A 19,743-nucleotide genomic window follows, 5' to 3' on the forward strand; every position below is an offset into this window, starting at 1 on the left:
TCCTCAGTGCAGAGCTACTTTGACTAGTATGCATAGGACTAGCAATTGTAGGACCCGGTTTTATTTTTCAGAACTCTCATTTAGGGAGAATTAATAATTTTCCATCGAAAGATTAACTCGGAAGAGGAAAGACAAAAATAAGCCCATGCCTCATAGAAAAAAATTATCAAACATTTTAATAATCTTACAGTCACCTCAGGATACTCTCGTGGAATAATACAGGAACCTTCCCAAACAAACTTTATTAGATCCAGAGAGAAGAAAAAAGGCAGTTATTTTCAATGAAACAGAACCTCTTTATTTTCCTACCGAAGAGAGAAGCAGCTGTAAATGTGCGCCTCTCTGAAGAGACACACCCCTGTTCCCCTGAGATGTTCTACCAAACAGGTACGCAGGGACACTGCTCCCCTCATCTGCTGACTCTCCAACGAGAAAAGGAATGTGTGAGTGAGATGCTGGGACTGAGAAATCCCTGGGCGGACACAGCAGACTTAGGTGGAAAAATGGCTGCAGCTCAGGCGAGTCACGAGGGCAATGAAAATCTTTCATGCTTTCTTAAAGATAAGCAAAAAAGAAACTACAAATAAAAAGAAAAGCAGCAATTCACCCAATTTTAGAACATTTTTTCCACCCTAAACTTAGTTACGACATGACGGTAAATTAAATCATGCGTGAAGCAGACTGACTGTAATTATTGTTCTATTTACTTGTGATAATGCTATAGATCTCTTGGATGTCCTAAATCCCCAAACACACAAAATTAGGATTCACAGTACTTACACACCGGGCCATATGACAACCCTGCAGAGAAATGCTGCTCAGTGCAATCAGCTAACAAACCTACTGACTAAATCGGACCCACCATGATCCAAGAGCACAAACAGAAAAGAACAGTATACTACCAAACAAACGTGTTCAAAGACTTGTGCGTGACTATGAACCAAAACAATGGAAATCAACAGCTAGAAATGTTCAAGAGAAGATGGAAATACTACACTTGGAATTATCATATTTTGGATGACTGTACTCTACTTTCTAGCAGTATGGACCTGAAAAGAGATCACTGGAAATTCATTTGAAATGTTCTGTTCCACAGTTGAAAACAGAAATCAAAGGACCACAGGCAGAAAATGGCACTGTCACATATATTTACTACATGAGTCTACAAATGACATTTATACTACTGCCAACACTAGGGCACTGCTTTAGAAAGGAGGAATGGAGCTACACAGGTCACTAAGAGTAGTAAAATTAGGTTCTTGGAGAAAAACAACTGCAACAGAACTTAAGTTCTCCGACTCTCCATTACCCAGACCATCCTGATAAAAGTTAATACACAAGTGGAAGTGAACATATCAAGTATGATAAACATCAAAAAATGTCACAACAAACCTCGTTCAAACACTGCCTTGAAGACAGGAAAGCCATTTTTTTGGCTTTTTTGCCACACCCTATCAGCACTGCCTGCCGACGTAGGCAGGCTAATGCACACACATTCGAGGGCTGTGTACTCTACACACAATGATAAAATTGAGTTAAGATCGTGAAGCATTAAAATGTTGCCTAGGCCCTTTCTTAGTGGTCCCTTAAACTTTAATGAACTTTAACAAGGTAAATATTCATACTATTGTTGTGAAAGGGGCCAACTACTCATTCTTCTACCTATTTCAACATTTTAAAGAGCTTAAAAAACAACAGAGCTGGTTATGTTTTACTTTGGTAAGTCTTAATCATTATCATGTATATCTTTTTATATAGTCACATATGACACAGTGGATCTAAACTGTGAAAGCTGCTAAAGTTAACTATTTAATGAGCTATGAATTTTTTGTAATTATTTAAAGGTGAAGCAAGTAAGGAGACAGGACTACTTATCAAGAGCAACTGAACAAATAAATCAGGAGAGAAAAAGAAAATAATAGAAGATACTGAAAACAAAAGCTCTCAGTTCATTTTTCCACCTATCAGACTGTAGTAATCCTAAAGTTTGATAATCTTGGCAAAGATATGGGGAACCAGATTGTCATACACTGCTTGTGGGAAGGGGAAATTGGTATAAGCTCTACTGAGAGAAAGTTGACAACAATTATAAAAATTATATGTATATATATATACACTCACATATATGGGTATCTCCTTTGCCTCAGCAGTCCTAAAACTGAGAACTTATCCAACAGATATGGCTGCAAGCATGCAAAATTATCTAAGTGTCAAATTATTTTAGCATTGTTGGTAACAACATAAGAAGCACATCCCTGCGTATCAGTCAGTAGAGAAAAAAAAAAGCTATCAGTTCACTTTTAGGAGTTTCTTATGTCTTGTTACCACCAACTGTTGTCCCCTATTGGTAACTTTTATGTCTTTGAAGACTCAAATGCTTTCCAAAATATCATCTAAAAGTCTGCTAAATCAAACTGTAGTTTTTGCACGTGTGTCTAGGTGCCAAGTAACTTAAATAATGCAAGTTGGAACTGCATTAGAGCTTTAAAAAAGACCTATATTAAATATGAAAACAGGATTGTTAAGAATTTATAATGACATGGAAAAATGTTAACAATTAAGTTTCATGATTAAGCTGAGAGGTTACAAAGCAGCATGTATTCAGATTTTACTTTATCTATTTATTTGCCCACGCCGTGCAGCTTGCGGTATCTCAGTTCCCTGACCAGGGACTGAACCGGGCCATGGCAGTCAAAATGCGGAATCCTAGCCACTAGAGCACCAGGGAACTCCCTCCAAATTTTACTTTAAAAAACTAAATTTTCATGGAATAAAGATGAAGAAACATGTAAACAGTGATTAAACATTTGCAGTGGGAATAAAGGTAATTTAAATTTTGTTCTTTTTTAACTATCTGAGATTTTCATACTATCTACAATGAACATTTGTAGTAAGAAAAATAAAAGAATGAAAGTTTTTTTTAAGGTTATGGTAATTACTATAGTTACTATTTTTAAAGTGGGGCAACATCTTTAAGTCAGTGAAGGAAAAAACGGTCAACCTAAAATTCCTTACTTAGGAAAAATATCTTTCAAAAACAAAGATGAAATAAAGACTCTGGAAGACACACAAAAGATGGAAGAATTCAGATCTAAACCTGAAGAAATGTTAAAAAAGTCCCTGAGCAGAAGGAAAATCATACCGGATGGAAACCTGGGACTGAACAAAGGAATGAAGAACATCAGGAATGATAACTATATGGGAAAAGAAAAGATATTTTTCTTCTTCTTTAGTTCTGTTTAAAAGATAATCAACTATTTATAACAACATATCATGGGGTTTATAACATAGGTAGAAGGAAAATACACAACAACAATAGCACAAAGGTGGGGAGGGGAGAAATAGAAGAATACTGTTATAGATTCTTTTACTATATTTTAACAGTATAATCACACTTGAAGGTAGACTGTGATAAGTTAAAGATGTGTACTATAAACCCTAATGCAACTACTTAAATAACAGAGTTATAGCTAATAAGCCAAGGAAAAAGATAAAACAGAATCATAAAAAAAAATCACTCAATCCAAAAGAAGGCAGAAAAAGAGGGAAAATGGAACACAGGACAAATGGGACAGACAGAAAACAAACAGCAATATAACAGATTAAAACCCAAACATGTTAATAATCACATTAAATGTAAATGACCTAAGTACTCCAATTAAAAGTCATAGACTGTCAGATTGGATTTAAAAAAAAAAGATGCAACTACATGCTGTCTACAAGAAACCCATTTTAAATATAAAGACACAAGATAGGTCTAAAATAGAAGGAAGGAAAAAAAAGCTATACCACACTAGCACTAAACAAAGAAAGCTGGACTGGCTACATTAACATAGGAGAAAGTAGGTTTCAGAGCGATTAATCTTACAAGGGAGAAAGAGAGTTATTTTGTAATGACAAACCGGGTCATTTCATCAAGAGTATGTAACAATCCTAAACATTTATGCAACTAATAACAGAACTTCAACATGAAGCAAAAACTGATAGAACTGTAAGGAAAATAAATCCACAACTATAGTTGAAAATACCAACACCATTCTCATTAATTGATGGAACAAGCAGACAGAAAATTATCGCTATCAACCACCTTAACTTAATTGACATTTATAGAACACTCCAACCAACAAGAGTAGAATACATGTTCTCTTCAAGTGCACACAGAACATGTACCAAGATGACTGATATTCTAGGTCAGGGACTGGCAAACTACAGACCAAAGACCAGCTGCCTGTTTTTGTAAATAAAGTTTTACTGTAACAAAGCCCATGCCCATTCATTTACAGTTTGTCTACAGCTGTGTTCAGGCTGCAATGGCAGAGTTGAGTAGTTGAGACAGAGACTATATGTCCCACAAACTTAAAATATTTACTATACGGCCCTTAAAAAAAAAAACCTTGCTGATCCCAGTTATGGGCCATAAAAGAAGTCTGAATAAATCTAAAGAATTCAAGTCATACAAAGCATGTTTTCTGACCACAATAATTAAATTGAAAATCAATAACAAAAAGACATCTAGAAAATGTCCAGTTATTTAGAAACTAAATAACACACTTTAAAATAATCCGTAAGTATAAAAAAACACAAAAGTATTTTGAACTGAATGAAAATGAAAAATAACATATACAAAATCTGTGGGATGTAGCCAAAGCAATTCTTAAGGGAAATTTATAGCACTAAAATGCCTGTATTAGAAAAGAACAGTCTCAAATCAATGACATTAGCTTCTACCTTAAGAAACCAGAAAAAAGAAGAGTAAATAAAACCCAAAGTAAGCAGGAAAATGAAATAATAAAGACCAAGTAAAAAAGTAATAGGAAAAAAAAAAATCAATGAAACCAAAAGCTGGTTTCTTTGAGATCAATAAAATTGATAAACCTCTAGCTAGACTGATGAGGGAAAAAAAGACACAAATTACCACTAACAGGAAAGAGGGACGTGAAATCATTATGAATTCTATCCACATTAAAAGGATGATAATCAGTGACTATTACAAAAGACGTCTTGCCAATAAATTCGACAACTCAAATGAAATGAACAAATTTCTTGGAAGACACAAACTACCAAAGTTCACTCAAGAAGTGGATAAGCTGAATAGTCCTATATCTACTAAAGAAACTGAAATTTCCAAGCCAAAATGACTTCAGTGGTGAATTCTACCAAACACTTAAGGATGAAATAATAACAAATCTACATAAACTCTTCTAGGAAACTGAAAAGGAACAACCCCCAACTCCTTCTGTAAGGCCAGCATTACTCTGATACCAAAATGAAACAGAGATATTACAAAAAACCAAAATCTACAGACCAATATCCCTCATTAAGACATGAAAAAATTCTTAGCAAAATTTTAGCAAATTGAATCCAACCATATATAAAAAAAGGACAATACATCATTACCAACAATTGGTTTAACATTAGAAAACCGATCAATCTGACAAGGGCACCAAGACAATTCAAAGGGGGAAAAAAAAGAGTCTTTTCCGCAAATGGTGCTGGGATAACTGAATATCCACATGCAAAAGAAAGATGTTGGACCACAAAGTCACACTATTTACAAAAATTAACTCAAAACAGATCAAAGACCTAAATGTGAGACTCAAACAATAAAACTTAGAAGAAAGCACAGGAGTAAATCTTTATGATCTTGGATTAAGCAATGGTTTCTTAAGCACATACCTATATGTAAGACACCTACAGCACAAGCAGCAAAAGAAAAAAATAAACTGAATTTCATCAAAATTAAAAACTTTGTTGTTCCAAAGGACACTATCAAGAAAGTGAAAACTACGCAAAGAATGGGAAAACATATTCACAAATCATGTATCTGATAAGGGACTTGAATCTAGATTACATAAAGAATATGACACCTCAACAATTAAGATAAATAACCCAATTAAAAAACAGGCAAAGGATCTAAATAGACATTTCTCTAAAGAAGATACAAATGGCCAATAAGCACATGAATAGACACCCAATTATCATTCATTAGTCATAAGGGAAATGCATATCAAAACCACAAGGAGATACCATGTAACACCCATTAGGATAGCTATAATCAAAAAGATGGACGATAACAAATATTAGTGAGGATGTGGAGAAGTTGGAACCTCATACATTGCTACTGGGAATGTAAAATGGTGCAGCTGCTTTGGAAAACAGTTTGAACTACGTTTAGCTCAAAAAGCTAAATGCAGAATTACCATATGATCTAGCAATTCCACTCCTAAAACATTACCCCAAATAACTGAAAGCAGGGACTCCAACAGATACTTGTACAAGAAGAGGGGAAACACCCATGTCAACTTACAGATGAATGGATAAGTAAAATAGGACATAGGCATACAATGGAATATTATTCAGCCATAAAAGGAATGAAATTCTGACATACGCTACAACATGGATAAATCTCGAAAATTCGAGTGAAATAAGCCAGACACAAAAGGACAAATACTGTATGATTCTACTTATATGATGTACCTAGAACAGGCAAATTCTTAGAGACAGAAAGTAGAATAAAGGCTACTGGACACTAGAGGGAAGGGGGAGTAAAGAGTTACTATTTAATGGCTACAGTTTCTGTATGAGATAATGAAAAAGTTCTGGAAACAGTAGTGAAGGTTACACAACACTGTAAATGTACTTAATGTCACTGAACTGTACACTTAAAAATGGTTAAATTAATAAATTTTGTTATACATATATTTTACCACAATTTAAAAAAAAAAGAAGCTTCCTAACTGTTCTCCCTGTTTCTACCATTCCTCACTCCAGCCCTTTTCATCTGTTCTCAATATAAGAACCAGAAGCTTCCTGCTAAAACCATAGGCCAAGAGACCTGTCTGCATTTATCAAAGCTCACGGAATTTTACACTAAAAAAAGGTGAATTTTACTGTGTGTTAATTATGCCCCAATATTTTAAAAAATTGCTAAAATTGCTTTTAATAAAGGAAACATAAATCAGATCAGTTTGCTCAATATCCATTGGTCAGCCAGGTCCTGACCGAGGCTTACCAGATGTTACAGGACCTGTAATCCCGGGCCCCGGCCCCGCTCTCCCTCTCCCTCCAGCCACCAGTGGCTGTCTGGCTCCTTCCTGAACCTGCCAGACATGCTCTCACTACAGGCCTGGTGCTTGGGGCTTTCTTCCTTAGGATATTCATGCGGCCTGCTCTCTGGTCTTTGGTCTTTATTCAAATGTTAAGTGTCAAAAGCCACTGCAAGGCAAAATATTACATAAGACGGGAGAATCCAGCTTAATGGTGAAAGAAATATGGTCTGATATTTCTGAGATATTTTAGTCATTAGCCATGTATGAATAGCGCCTTCCTTGTTCCTATTTAAAATTGCAACCCAAGTCCAGACAACAGTCCCTAAACCCCTTCTCTGCTTTAATTTTCTCCATCATACCTATCACCACCTAAAATACTATGTATTTTACGTACCATTTGTCTCTCTGTGACAAGGGCAGGGTTTGGGGGGTTTTGGGAATCTGTTTTGTTAACTGCTTTATCCCCGGCACCTAGAACAGTGTGTGGCATAGAGGAAATGCTCATTAAGTATCTGTAGAAAGAATGAATAAACAAATGCCAAAATTCCTGAAAGGAATGATCTATCCGGTGTGCTTCGGAAAAAAACCCAACCAACCAAAAATCCCACCGTATTTCTAACCTCATTCGGCCCTGCTTTCTTCGTCCTCCATTTCCTGCCAGGTCTCTAGATATACTGGCCTTCTTTCACCTTCACCTCAAACATGCTCTGTCCTTTCCCAGGTCTGGGCTTTTACACATCCTGCACCCTCTGTTTATAACAATCTTCTCTCCACTCTGCCTGGCATCTTCTGGTCACTGCTCAGCTTTCAGCTAAGACACCTTTTCCTTCCCAACCTCCTCATCAGCCCCAGATTCAACCAGATGGCCTCACTGTGTGCCTTCTTAGCACCTTGTACGTCTCCTTCATCCAACTCATTATACTGCAGTTAGAGAACTGTCGATGTAATGGGTCATTTAGTGGCTGTCTTCTTGCTAAGATCTAAGTGCCGTGAAAGCGGGGACCCGGTATGTCTTACTCACTACTGGATCCCAAATACCCAGGGTGTTATCATGCTCATGGCAGACACCCCTTAGGAACCTGATGAATCAAGTGACTGAGCACTGGAGAGGAGTTTAGATAGCCATGGGTTTGCTCCAGATAAACCCTCTTCCTGAAAACAGGAGATGAATATAAGGGATGAGGCCAATGAACATAAGATATACCAACGACAGAAATGTGTAAGCTCATCTTTTTTGTTTGTTTGCTTTTGCTTTAAAGTTTTTATTGGAGTATAGTTGATTTACAATGTTGTGTTAGTTTCAGGCGTAGAGCAAAGTGAATCGGTTATACATACACATATATCCACTCCTCTTTTTTTTTTAGATTCTTTTCCCATATAGGCCATTACAGAGTATTGAGTAGAGTTCCCTGTGCTATACAGCAGGTTCTTATTAGTTATCTATTTCATACATAGTAGTGTGTATATGTCAGTCCTAGTCTCCCAATTTATCGCTACCCCCCTTATCCCCTGGTAACCGTAAGTTTGTTTTCTACCTCCATGACTCTATTTCTGTCTTGTTAAGTTCATTTGTACCCTTTTTTTTTTTTAGATTCCACATATAAGTGATATCATATGATATTTGCCTTTCTGTGTCTGACTTACTTCACTCAGTATGACAATCTCTAGGTTCATTCACGCTGCTGCAAATGGCATTATTTTGTTCTTTTTTATGGCTGAGTAATATCCCATTGTATATATGTACCACATCTTCTTTATCCATTCCTCTGTCGATGGACATTTAGGTTGCTTCCATGTCTTGGCTATTGTAAATAGTGCTTCAATGAACACTGGGGTGCATGTATCTTTTTGAATTATGGTTTTCTCCGGGTATATGCCCAGTAGTGGGATTGCTGGGTCATATGGTAGTTCTGTTTTTAGTTTTTTAAGGAGCCTCCATACTGTTCTCCATAGTGGCTGTAACCAATTTACATTCCCACTCACAGTGTAGGAGAGTTTCCTTTTCTGCACACCCTCTCCAGCATTTACTGTTTGTAGATTTTTTGATGATGGCCATTCTGACCGTGTGAGGTGATACCTCACTGTAGTTCTGATTTGCAAGAAATGTGTAAGCTCATCTTATAATAAATCTCTTTAAGATAGTACTCAGAAAAAGTTAAATGCAAAATTAAATATTTAAAATACACTTACCAAACTACTGCTTAAGAGAATCTGAAAGTAATTTTATAATGAATGTAATTCCCTCTCAAGCTTGCTTCTTGGGGGAGGCGGTAAATACCAATTTCCACTTGTCAGTTATGCTTAGATCCACCTATTATTCAACAAGTGGTTATTAAAAAGGAACTGCATTCCAGGCACCACGCTGGGCTTACAGGTTAAATAACTGCACCAGAGTCCAATTCTGTGGGGAAAGGAAGAGAGTTTCTTCGATTCCTTTTTAACTTTTGTGTCTATTTTTCTTAAGTCAGAAAAAAGGGCAAATTCAGCATTGCTCCTTTAACAAAGCCCTTATCAATGACTAACTCAGATGAACCTTGGAGGGAAACAAAGCCTGAGACAAGATAAAGGAAATCACCAATAGGTGCTTCTCACACATGGTTAACAGCTAAAATATCTGAGAAATATCAGACCATATTTCTTTCACTGTTAAGCTGGATTTTCCTGTCTTATGTAATATTCTGCCTTGCAGTGGCTTTTCTTTGCCTACCCTACACTAGGAATCTGGCTATAATTCCCAAACTCTAATGCATAGTTCTTTCCCTTGAGAAGTTCACAACGACCACAAATGCCATCTTGGTCTAAATAGCATACCAAAGCTTCAAGGTCACTACAAGATAGGAAAGCGAGTAGGCTTGTTTTTGGCTGTTAGTATGGCCCTGAGATAACTGAGAAATTCCTGGCAGTGTTGATAAATGGACCAATGTGGAAAAAAGAGGCCAGTGGACTAGTGCAGCAGGGCCACTCGATAAAGCCAAAACAGAACAGTGAGCTGACCTGGCGGCAGGGGAGTAGGAGAGAGCTCATGCAAACCGGAAAAACACAGGGTCTGTGGCTGTTCTTCTCACCGCTGGACTAGTAATGGGCACCAGACTCCAACTGCCTGAATGACACTGGTCCTCACGATCCCTACGTTCAGACTGAGGAAACGGCCCTCAACTCTTCCCTCTTCAGCCACACTGAAGAGTTCCTGGCTACAAAATACGCAGAGCAACAGGGCACAGGCATATTCTATGAATCGTGCTGCCCAGAACAGTGACACGGAGTCAATGACTTGAATTCTAAACACAGATTCAGACTTAAGAAAAGTCAGCTCTGGGGCTTCCCTGGTGGCACAGTGGTTGAGAATCTGTCTGCCAATGCAGGGGACACGGGTTCGAGCCCTGGTCTGGGAAGATCCCACATGCCGCGGAGCGACTGGGCCCGTGAGCCACAACTACTGAGCCTGCGCGTCTGGAGCCTGTGCTCCGCAACAAGAGAGGCCGCGACAGTGAGAGGCCCGCGCACCGCGATGAAGAGTGGCCCCCGCTTGCCGCAACTGGAGAAAGCCCTCGTGCAGAGACGAAGACCCAACACAGCCAAAAATAAATAAATAAATAAATTAATTAAAAAAAAAAAAAAAGAAAAGTCAGCTCTGGCAGCAATGATCTGGCCCTCAGATACGGCATGAAGACAAGCCAGAAGTCTCCAAACAGAGCTGGTTCCTTTTAAAAGATTGTTTTTTCATACAAAAGGTATGAGAAACTTGAAAGAACAGGAATGCCCGGAGAGAGGAAGGAAGGGAGGAGAGACCGTCAGTCTCAAGATCATCACGGGGTTTTCAGAATCAACAGTCTGCAGTAGAGTCGAGGTGCCAACTCAGGAGCCCCAAGAGTATTAAAAAACAAAAAAAATCAAAAATCAAACCCTACACCTTACCTGACTTAATAACCGTAATGTGTATCCTACGTAGACTTACACATGGCAAACAGCATACTGAGTTTATATCACCAAGACTTTGAAGGTTTATGAGGCAACTGTTACTGCCGGTTGAAGAGGACAATCTCCTGAGAACCCAACTGTGTACCCAAGATTAGCTGTCCACTCCACCCCTCCTCTAACCTAAAGTTCTGCAGGAAAAGTAGTCACACTCTGACAATGGCAATGCTGCTCCCTGCAGGCAGTTCACCGCTATTACAGAATAATTCACGGGCTTAAACACACTGAAAAGTAGTAACATACCCGATCGCTGCAGAGGGGGCTGTAGGATTATTCTTCAATTCCTGCACATTTACCACTTGAGGGACATTCTTCAAAGTTGATTCGGTCAAAGTACTGACAGCTATTTAAATAGAGAAGAGAAAGGCACATTAATTGCAGTAAAGGATCAAAAATTCTAGCCAGGTATAATGAATAACTGGGACACAAACTTAAGCAGAATGCAAACTTATTATATAAAGGAAATTTAGGTTGTTCTGCAGCACTGTGTTCAGTGGAGCACCTGGCCTACTCCATTCACAAAAATTATTTGGTGAAGCTTTGCGCAATTTAATCAAATGTACTAGTTTAGAAAAAAGGAATTCCCTAGCCAGCTTTTATACAGCAGAGCTGAGATACCTGCCATATTGTTGGCTCGCCCTGGAAAAGGGCAGAAAGAGCTAGAGGATTAGCAGTGTTCAGACTAAGGGCTTCTGCCATCCATCGTGCATTTTCATTCAACCGTTCTTTCGCATGAGCTTATTATTGTCGGACTCAGGTGCTGGGAATACAAAAAAATGTCTAAAACATAGTTCCTTGTCTAAAGAAGCTCATGCCTTAGTGAGACAGACACGATGAATAAAATGTGAAAAATGAGGCCAAAAGGCCTGAATTAAGGAATGGCAACAGGGACTGACTTGACATCTACTTATCTATCTTAGGCTTGTCAGCTTTCATGTCTCCTTTTTTGTGTCTTATAATTTAAAGCTGTAGCCCAAGACTTAATGATATTTCATAATTAACTTTTAAGAAGGCCTAAGCAAAGCTCTTAGATCTCTTCCAACTCAATCAGCTTGATTTTGGGCCTGTTCAGCACAATGCTAAGATTCTGCTTGGTCCAACCAATATTTAAAACATCAAAGGTTTCTTATTTTTTCAGACGGCTCAAAAGTGCCTTAAAAAGTTATCCGGTTTTTGCTCTTTCATATCTATTTTAGATGGCTTAATAAGGGTTTTAATATTTGAACTTTTCCTAGAAATCTTTTATTATTATATAATGGTAATTCTTTTTTGTCTAAATAAAACCATCATGTCTTTTTAGTCTTTTAAAATTTTAGTCTAAATTGCTATGTGTTCTAAGCAGTTATAGAACTAAAAAATAATTTTATTCAGCTAAAACAAAAATATTTGATTTATAGCCGAGTTTCTCAACCTTGGCACTATTGACATTTTGGGGCTGGATAATCCTTTGTTGTGGGGTTGTCGTGTGCATTTAGGATTTTTTTTGCAGCATTCCTGGCCTCTACCCACTAAATGCCAGCAACACTGCCAACTGTTGGAGGGGAGATGGGCGGGGCAAAATAGCCTCTGGCTGAGAACCACTGGCTTGTAAAAATTGATAGCCAGTGATAACTGAGGTCCCGAGGCGAACTACCTATAAATCTTAATGTAGAAAATTCCGGATAGCCACAAACCACTGACAAAATGCAAAAGCTGATTAGCTCCTTAGAGTTTTCCTCTGTCAAGTTTCCATCTTAAATTTGCAGTCTTAAGAAAAAGCTGTACTACGATACAAAGAACACAGGGTTGGAGTCTGGGTTTTGTTACGTATTGGTCAGGTGTCCTTCACCTCTCCAAACCTTACATCACTCAAAAGCAAAATGGGCACACTTATACCCACCTCAGAGGGTGGCTGGGATCCTTAAGATATCATCAGACAACTCTAATGTTATTAGGTGATCTAACTGCGAAGATTAATTTCGGGCTTAAAGCAGACATTATTCAAAAGTAGGGATTAACAACTCCATCAAAAAACCCCACTGATCTCCCACTTAACTGAATGTTGCAGATAATACCGCCCCTTAAAAGGAAAGAACTCTCTCCCCCAAAAGGTGAGAGACCTATCACATCAGCCTTCTCTTCTGAAGGGCAGCAAAGAGAGCCCGCCGTTTCCTGGCACCTGTGTCCTGGCCTGGGGCTCAGACAGCTCACCATCAGCCCCTGCACAGATGTTTTTACCTGGCGCCTGACTGGCCATCTGCCGTCTCAGGGCTGCCGCAGCGGCTGCCTGGGGAGCAGAGATGGGGTGGGAAGGGCCAGGAGCGCCATGCTTCACGGTTTTTGTTGCAAGCATTGTGCTATCAGCCCCTTGGGGAATAATTTTGCTAGCAGGTGTAGACACTGAGGAAAAAAGATAAATTAAGTGAGAGAGTGGGTCAGAGAAGAAGAAAACACAAAAATTAAAATGGTAAATTCTCCATGTGTGGCTGCAGGGAAAATGTTAAGATTAAAAATCCTTAAGCACTAACGCAGAAAAGTACTGGCAAACTGACAGGCTGGCACCTTTATCTTTCAAAGATGCTGCAGGCAATTTGCCTGCCCACTTCTATTAGTGAAAATACTTCACATGATCATTTCCTCTGACACTGAGCAAGGTATAACTTTTGTGCCAAAACAGAGCAATGTCCTGCTCTCCTCTCATAAAATCTCTCCATTCTGGTACCTCATGCCCGGTTTTGTCCTCTTAGAAGTCACTGCAATACAAAGTCCTGATGCTCTGAACGGAAGGTGTGACAGCACAACACAGGTCACATCAGCGAGCCAACACAGACAATGAGCTTTCTGGCTGGTGAGCTCTGAGGCACAACATGGCTACAGTGGAGGAGCTGAAATGAGGTGGGACGTGAAAGGCACAAGCTGTGCTCCACAGGAAAGCAGTAACTGTGAACCTTGCAGGGTCTCCTCTTCCTCAGGTCCTACCAACCACTTTCAAGGGGAACACACCCCTTGAATCTGTCCTGTAATTCCTAGAATATTAACAGAAATGGGCTGGAACCCATAAGTTATGGGCGTGATAATATAAAACCCAGTTACAGTTCCTTCAGGAGTCAGAGATCTCTTAGGGACAAAAGATCATTTCCTGTCTCATTGTTTACTTACCTGAAGTTCCCATCACACCTGGCGAACCATGAATCAGGTGAGATTTAGCAAAAGGAGTCGCCTGGGGCAAAAGACTGGGCTGGATGGAAGGCGTTCGAACCACGGGAGCATGCCGGGGAACCTGGATCACTGCGTCGTCATCCTTACAGGATGCCCGTGTGTCTTCACCTTCCAGAGACTGGGAAATGGATGACGTTGAGCTGACTTCATCCAAGTCTTCATAATACCTCTGACACAGGAAAGCTGACCGAGACAGGCTGGCTACAAAGCCCAAAACAAAACACAACTTAGACAATTCAAGTCCAAAAGCTATGTAATTTTCACTGCCGCTAGAGAAATATCCAATTTATAAATCGACTTAATTATTACTTATTTTAAGTGGAAGCAGCTGCTGCTGAATGCGACCAAAGATACTTTTTGCTCAAACGGGCTTTGCAAAACCCAGCTGTGTAGGACAAGAACATTTTGACTGTTAAACAAAAAAAACGTGAGGTGAGAGACGGGATGCATGCTGGTGTAAAAGCAGGAAGTTCACAGGCAAGAACACCGTCTCAGAAAAGCAACAGACAAGCTTCCAGAGCAGAGTAAACAGTCCCAGTGCTGCCACTGCTTTCCGACAATAAACTTCTGAGAACAGGCCTAACGCAAACTGGAAAAGACATCATGTCCTCAATGCTGAGGGTCTCAAACACTGCCACGTAAATCTAATCATTCTTTTGAATCAATTAGGTTAAAAAAAAAAATCACTGAAATCAATCTTCACCTTCCCTGTTTTTTTCCTTCCATAAACTATGGGGTAATATGCCATGTTACTTTCTACCGTGAAATTTCAGAAGTCATGTTACTGTCTGTATATTGGAAAAAACCAAAACCAAACAGAAAACAGCTCTCTCTCCTCCTCAAGTTATGTAAAAGTATTGCTAATATTTACTGACTTATTTGCCCTATAGGCACGTCACTCTGCAAGATTTTACTTGTCATAATGGAACCGGAACATAGACAAATGCAAGTGAAAGCCGACGCTGCGTGCTAGCGCTGCTGCTAGGCTGCACTGTCAATTCGGTAGCCACCAGCCACGCGTGGCTATTTAGATGAAAAGTAATGTGAAGTAAATAAATGAAAATCTGGAATCCTAAGTTGCACCAGCCCCCTTTGAAGTGCTCAATAGCCGCAGCTTAACTGCTCTCCTGGAGAGCACGGATCCAGAACATCGTCACCACTGCAGGAAGTCCTACGGGACAGCACGGTACCAAAGTGCTTTGATGCAGGTCAATGTGCAGCAGGGTCACTTAGCAAGTCCCTCCACAACCACCAGCACCACCAGTAAAACTGCAGTTAACATTTATTGAGAACTTACCTGGTACCAGGTACTGCTCAAAGCATCTAAATTAGAAATTCCTGTTATCTGACTTTATGGTTCATGCCTAGAAAGGCTGAGTAATTTGCCCAAGGTCACGAAGTTGGTACGTGGTAGAGCCGGAATTCAGACCTGGCGTGTATCCGACTTGAAAGACCATGATGTTCTTAACAATACTCTGTTATATATAAAATACCCTGTGCTAGGTAGAATTTTGACCCCACGACCCTTGCCCCCAGTGCCACACCCATGGTTATGTTCTGTTAGATGGTTATATTACATGGCCAAAGGGATTTTGCAGACACGATTAAGGTTACTAATCAGTTGACCTTAAAACAGAGAGGTTAGCCTGGATTTTCCAGGTGGGCCCAGTGTAAAATCTCAAGAGCCCTTAAAGGTAGAGAAAAGAAGCACAAGAGGAAGCAGAGAGAGGTGGCAGAAGTGGGGACACAGAAGCATTCAATGTGCTGTTGCTGGACTGCAGATGAAGGGGGCCGGGGGCACAAGCAAAGCAAACGAGGACCTCAGTCTTACAGCTGCAAGGAACCTAATTCTGCCAACAACTCCAATAACTCAGAAGCGGGATCTTCCCTAGAGCCTTTAGATGAGAGCTCAGACCAGCCAGCACTGACTTCAGCCTGTGAGCCCCGAGCAGAGGACCCAGCAGGGCCATGCTGCGCCTGGACTTCTGACACACACAACTGGGAGATCATAAACAGGTGGTGTTATAAGCCACTACATTTGTGATAATTTGTTACACGGCATCCACAGAAAACTAATATAAACCCCACACTCTCTTAGGGCCACACTGCTCTCACTAATTTCTCTAAGATCCCACTTCCTGAGAGTTAATAGCAACAAGAGATGACTCAGACTCATCACCTTCAGGAACTGGATAGAAAACGGAAATAACTTTAACTCCCAAGGTCTGATACCACCTGGGGGTTCTCTCAGTTTCCTTCCTTCATCTTTCTGATGCCATTCATTGGATTTGGGTGGAGGAACACCCATCAATTGAAAAATGCAATGGCCATGCTCACTTGCAGAGGCCTGGCCTGCTCAATTGTCCCAATGATGCTGCCTCCGCAGCTGACACATGCTGCTTCCTGCTGTGATCAAGGATGCAGCTACCTTCCTGGCACTAGAAAGGGGGCCCCACTGAAACCTAAAGAATCTTACTCTGCTTAAATGCTAGCTCAGATCAGGACAGGCAGAAAGCCACATTAACAGGAAGGAGAAGGGGTAGAAATCATGATCATCTCAGTAGACACAGCAAACCTCATATCTTGTCAGGAACTACAGAAAGTGTTCCCTTTGAGATCAAGGCAAGGATGCCTACTCGCCCCTTTTACTGGACTCTGCATCGGAGGTTCTAGCTAGTGAAATAAGGTAAGAAAATGAAATAAAAAGCAGAAGCAAAAGTGTTCATATCCATGGAAGATATAATTGTTTCCACAGGAAGTCCAAGAAATAGCTACAGACATATTATTTGAAATGAGTTAGCCAAGATGCTAGATTCAGTCAACATACCAAAAAATCTAGCACATTTCTATATACTATATCTAACATAAAATAAAACATAAAGTGAAATTTAAGGAAAAAACCCCCCTCATTATAAAAGCATCAAAAATATCAAACTTAGGAATAAATCTAACAAAAGATGTGCATGTCCTCCATGCAGAAAAATTAAAGACCCAAATAAACATACGCCATGTCTAGGAAATGAAAGATCAACACTGTACAAATGTCAATTCTTTTAAGTCAATTCAGAGATTCAATACAATCCCAATCAAAATCTCAACTCTTTGAGGGCTGAGGGTGGTAGAACTTAACAAGACAATTATAATATTAATATGGAAATGGAAAGCACCAAGAAGAGCCAAAACATTCTAGAGCGTGGGTCAGCAAACTACAACCATTAGCTGGCTGCTTGCTTTTATAAATAAAGTTTTACTGAAGCATAGGCATGCCCATCTGTTTACATACAGTCTGTGGCTGCTTTCCCATTACAAGGGCAGAGTTCACTAGGTACCATAGACACTACATATTTACTACATATTTACTATCCAGCTCTTTAAGAAACAGTTTGCCAACCCCTACTCTAGACTGTAGAACTTTCTGCGATGATGAAATGTTCTATGTCTGCGTTTCCCATTACAGTAGCCACTAGTCACATGTACCTAGTGAGCACCTGAAATGTGGCTGCTGGGATTAACGGAATTTTTTACTTTATTTGATTTTTATTAATTTAAATTTGAACAGGCTACCATATTGAACAGCATAGCTTTAGGATCTAGAAAAAAAAAACAGTATCGAGACTTATTTTAGCACCAGTTAATTGAGGCAGTGCGGTGGCAGTGGTTTCTCATCAGTGTACAGACTATCAGACCTACGAGTATAAGGAAAACCGATTTACAACAAAGGTGGCCACTAAGCAGGGAGGAAGAATCTTCACTGAACAGTGCTGGGACAATCAGATATCTAAATACAAAAAAATGACATGAGAGCCATACTTTGTATCATACACAAAAATCAATTCCAGATAGTATAAACGAAATACGGTCTACCCATACAATGGAATACCATTCAGCAAAAAAAGGAATGAACTACTAATACATGATACACATCATGGGTGAACCTCAAAGTTATACTAAGGGAAAGAAGCCAAAGCAAAAGACTACATATGATTCCATTTATACGCAGTTTCTAAAAAAAGGCAGTTCCACAGAGAAAGAAAACAGATCAGTGGTTGCTGGGAGCAGAATAGGAACTGATTACAAACAGCATGAGGCAACTTCTTAAGTGATGGAAATGTTTTAAAACTGGAATGTGGTGATGGTTATACAATTCTGTAAATTTACCAAAAATCGTCAAACTATACACTTACAACAGGTGAATTTTATGATATGCAAATTATACCTCAATAAAGTTGTTTTAAAAATATCAATTCCAGGTAGATAGCAGATCTAAATTTGAAAGGCAAAGCATTAACATTTCTAGACAATAATAAAGGTGCATACATACTCTTGTTACCTAGAGGTAGAGAAAGATTTCTTCAACAGAACAACAGGAACTGACCATAAAAGAAAGAAAGGGCTGAAAAATCTGTTTTAAAATTAAGAACTTCTCTTTGCCAAAAGATACTAAGAGGCTAAAAAGGCAACAAAGTGAATAACTACAAACTCATATAACCAACAAAAGGCTGGTATCAAAAGCTGATAAAAACTTTTACAAATCAGCAGGACAGATCATCCAATAGACAGATGAGCAAAGGATTTAATCAGGCACTTCACAAAAGAAGATACCCAAATGGTAATTAAACATACAAAAAAGGTGACACCAGCAGAGTTAAACGGAAAAAGATTGATAATATCAGGCTTGGCAAGGCTGTGGAACAGCTGGAATATTCATACACTGATGGCCAAGTGTGACTCGGTACAACCAATCTGGAGAACTGCACGCAGAATCTGAAGCTGAGCACAGGAACAGAGTACGAGACACAATTCCACTCGGAGCCACGTGACCACATAAAAGACATACACGTGTACCCCAAAGGACAAGCACAAGAATGTTCAGAGCAACATTCTACTATGTTACAGCTAAAAGCTGCAAACAGTGAATGTCCAACAAAAGGAGAATGGATAAACAAATGCAGTATATTCATACACCAAAGCAACAAAAACAAACAGCTACATGCAGCAACATGGATGACTCTTAGAAACCTGATGTGGAGTAAGAGAAACCCATCCAGAGAATAAATAAATGGACTTCCGCAGTATCCAAAGCCCAAAAAACAGGCAAAACCAAATTACGGTGTTTGGGGAGGCAAGCTTAAGTAGTAAAACTGTCAAAAAGGAAAAATAAAGGAGACTAAAGAGAACAGCGGTTTAATGCAATGTACAATCCTGGACTGGATCCTGATTTTCCAAAAAGCTTGGCTACACGTGCTGAAACTACCACAGCCCGCGCCTAGAGCCCGTGCTCCGCAACAGGAGAAGCCACCGCAATGAGAAGCCCGCGCACCGCAATGAAGAGTAGCCCCGGCTCGTCACACCTAGAGAAAGCCCACGCACAGCAATGAAGACCCAATGCAGCCAAAAAAAAAAAAAAAAAAAAAAATTTTCAAAGAAAAAAGCAATTACAGGCACTAGAGTAAAGCAGGGTTATGCCTAAAGTTGCATCTAACAAATAGTTTTTTAAAAGAAAATTCAGGTAATTATATAG

At 39.4% G+C, this 19,743-nt stretch overlaps 1 protein-coding gene across 5 annotated transcripts in view; it reads right to left on the reverse strand.

Annotated features, from left to right (window-relative positions):
• NUP214 (nucleoporin 214) overlaps positions 1–19,743 on the reverse strand; it is a 100,336-nt gene that overhangs the window by 42,374 nt on the left and 38,219 nt on the right. For all 5 annotated transcript variants that reach the window (XM_068551872.1, XM_068551875.1, XM_068551873.1 and 2 more), the window contains exons 22-24: positions 14,163–14,423; positions 13,242–13,403; positions 11,268–11,367 (exon numbers count right to left, since the gene is read on the reverse strand). In XM_068551872.1, coding sequence (XP_068407973.1) covers positions 11,268–11,367; positions 13,242–13,403; positions 14,163–14,423 — 523 coding nt within the window. The remainder of the gene's footprint in view (positions 1–11,267; positions 11,368–13,241; positions 13,404–14,162; positions 14,424–19,743) is intronic.

The sequence above is a fragment of the Eschrichtius robustus genome, chromosome 10 (assembly GCF_028021215.1).
Source record: "Eschrichtius robustus isolate mEscRob2 chromosome 10, mEscRob2.pri, whole genome shotgun sequence".
Classification (NCBI taxonomy): Eukaryota; Metazoa; Chordata; class Mammalia; order Artiodactyla; family Eschrichtiidae; genus Eschrichtius; species Eschrichtius robustus.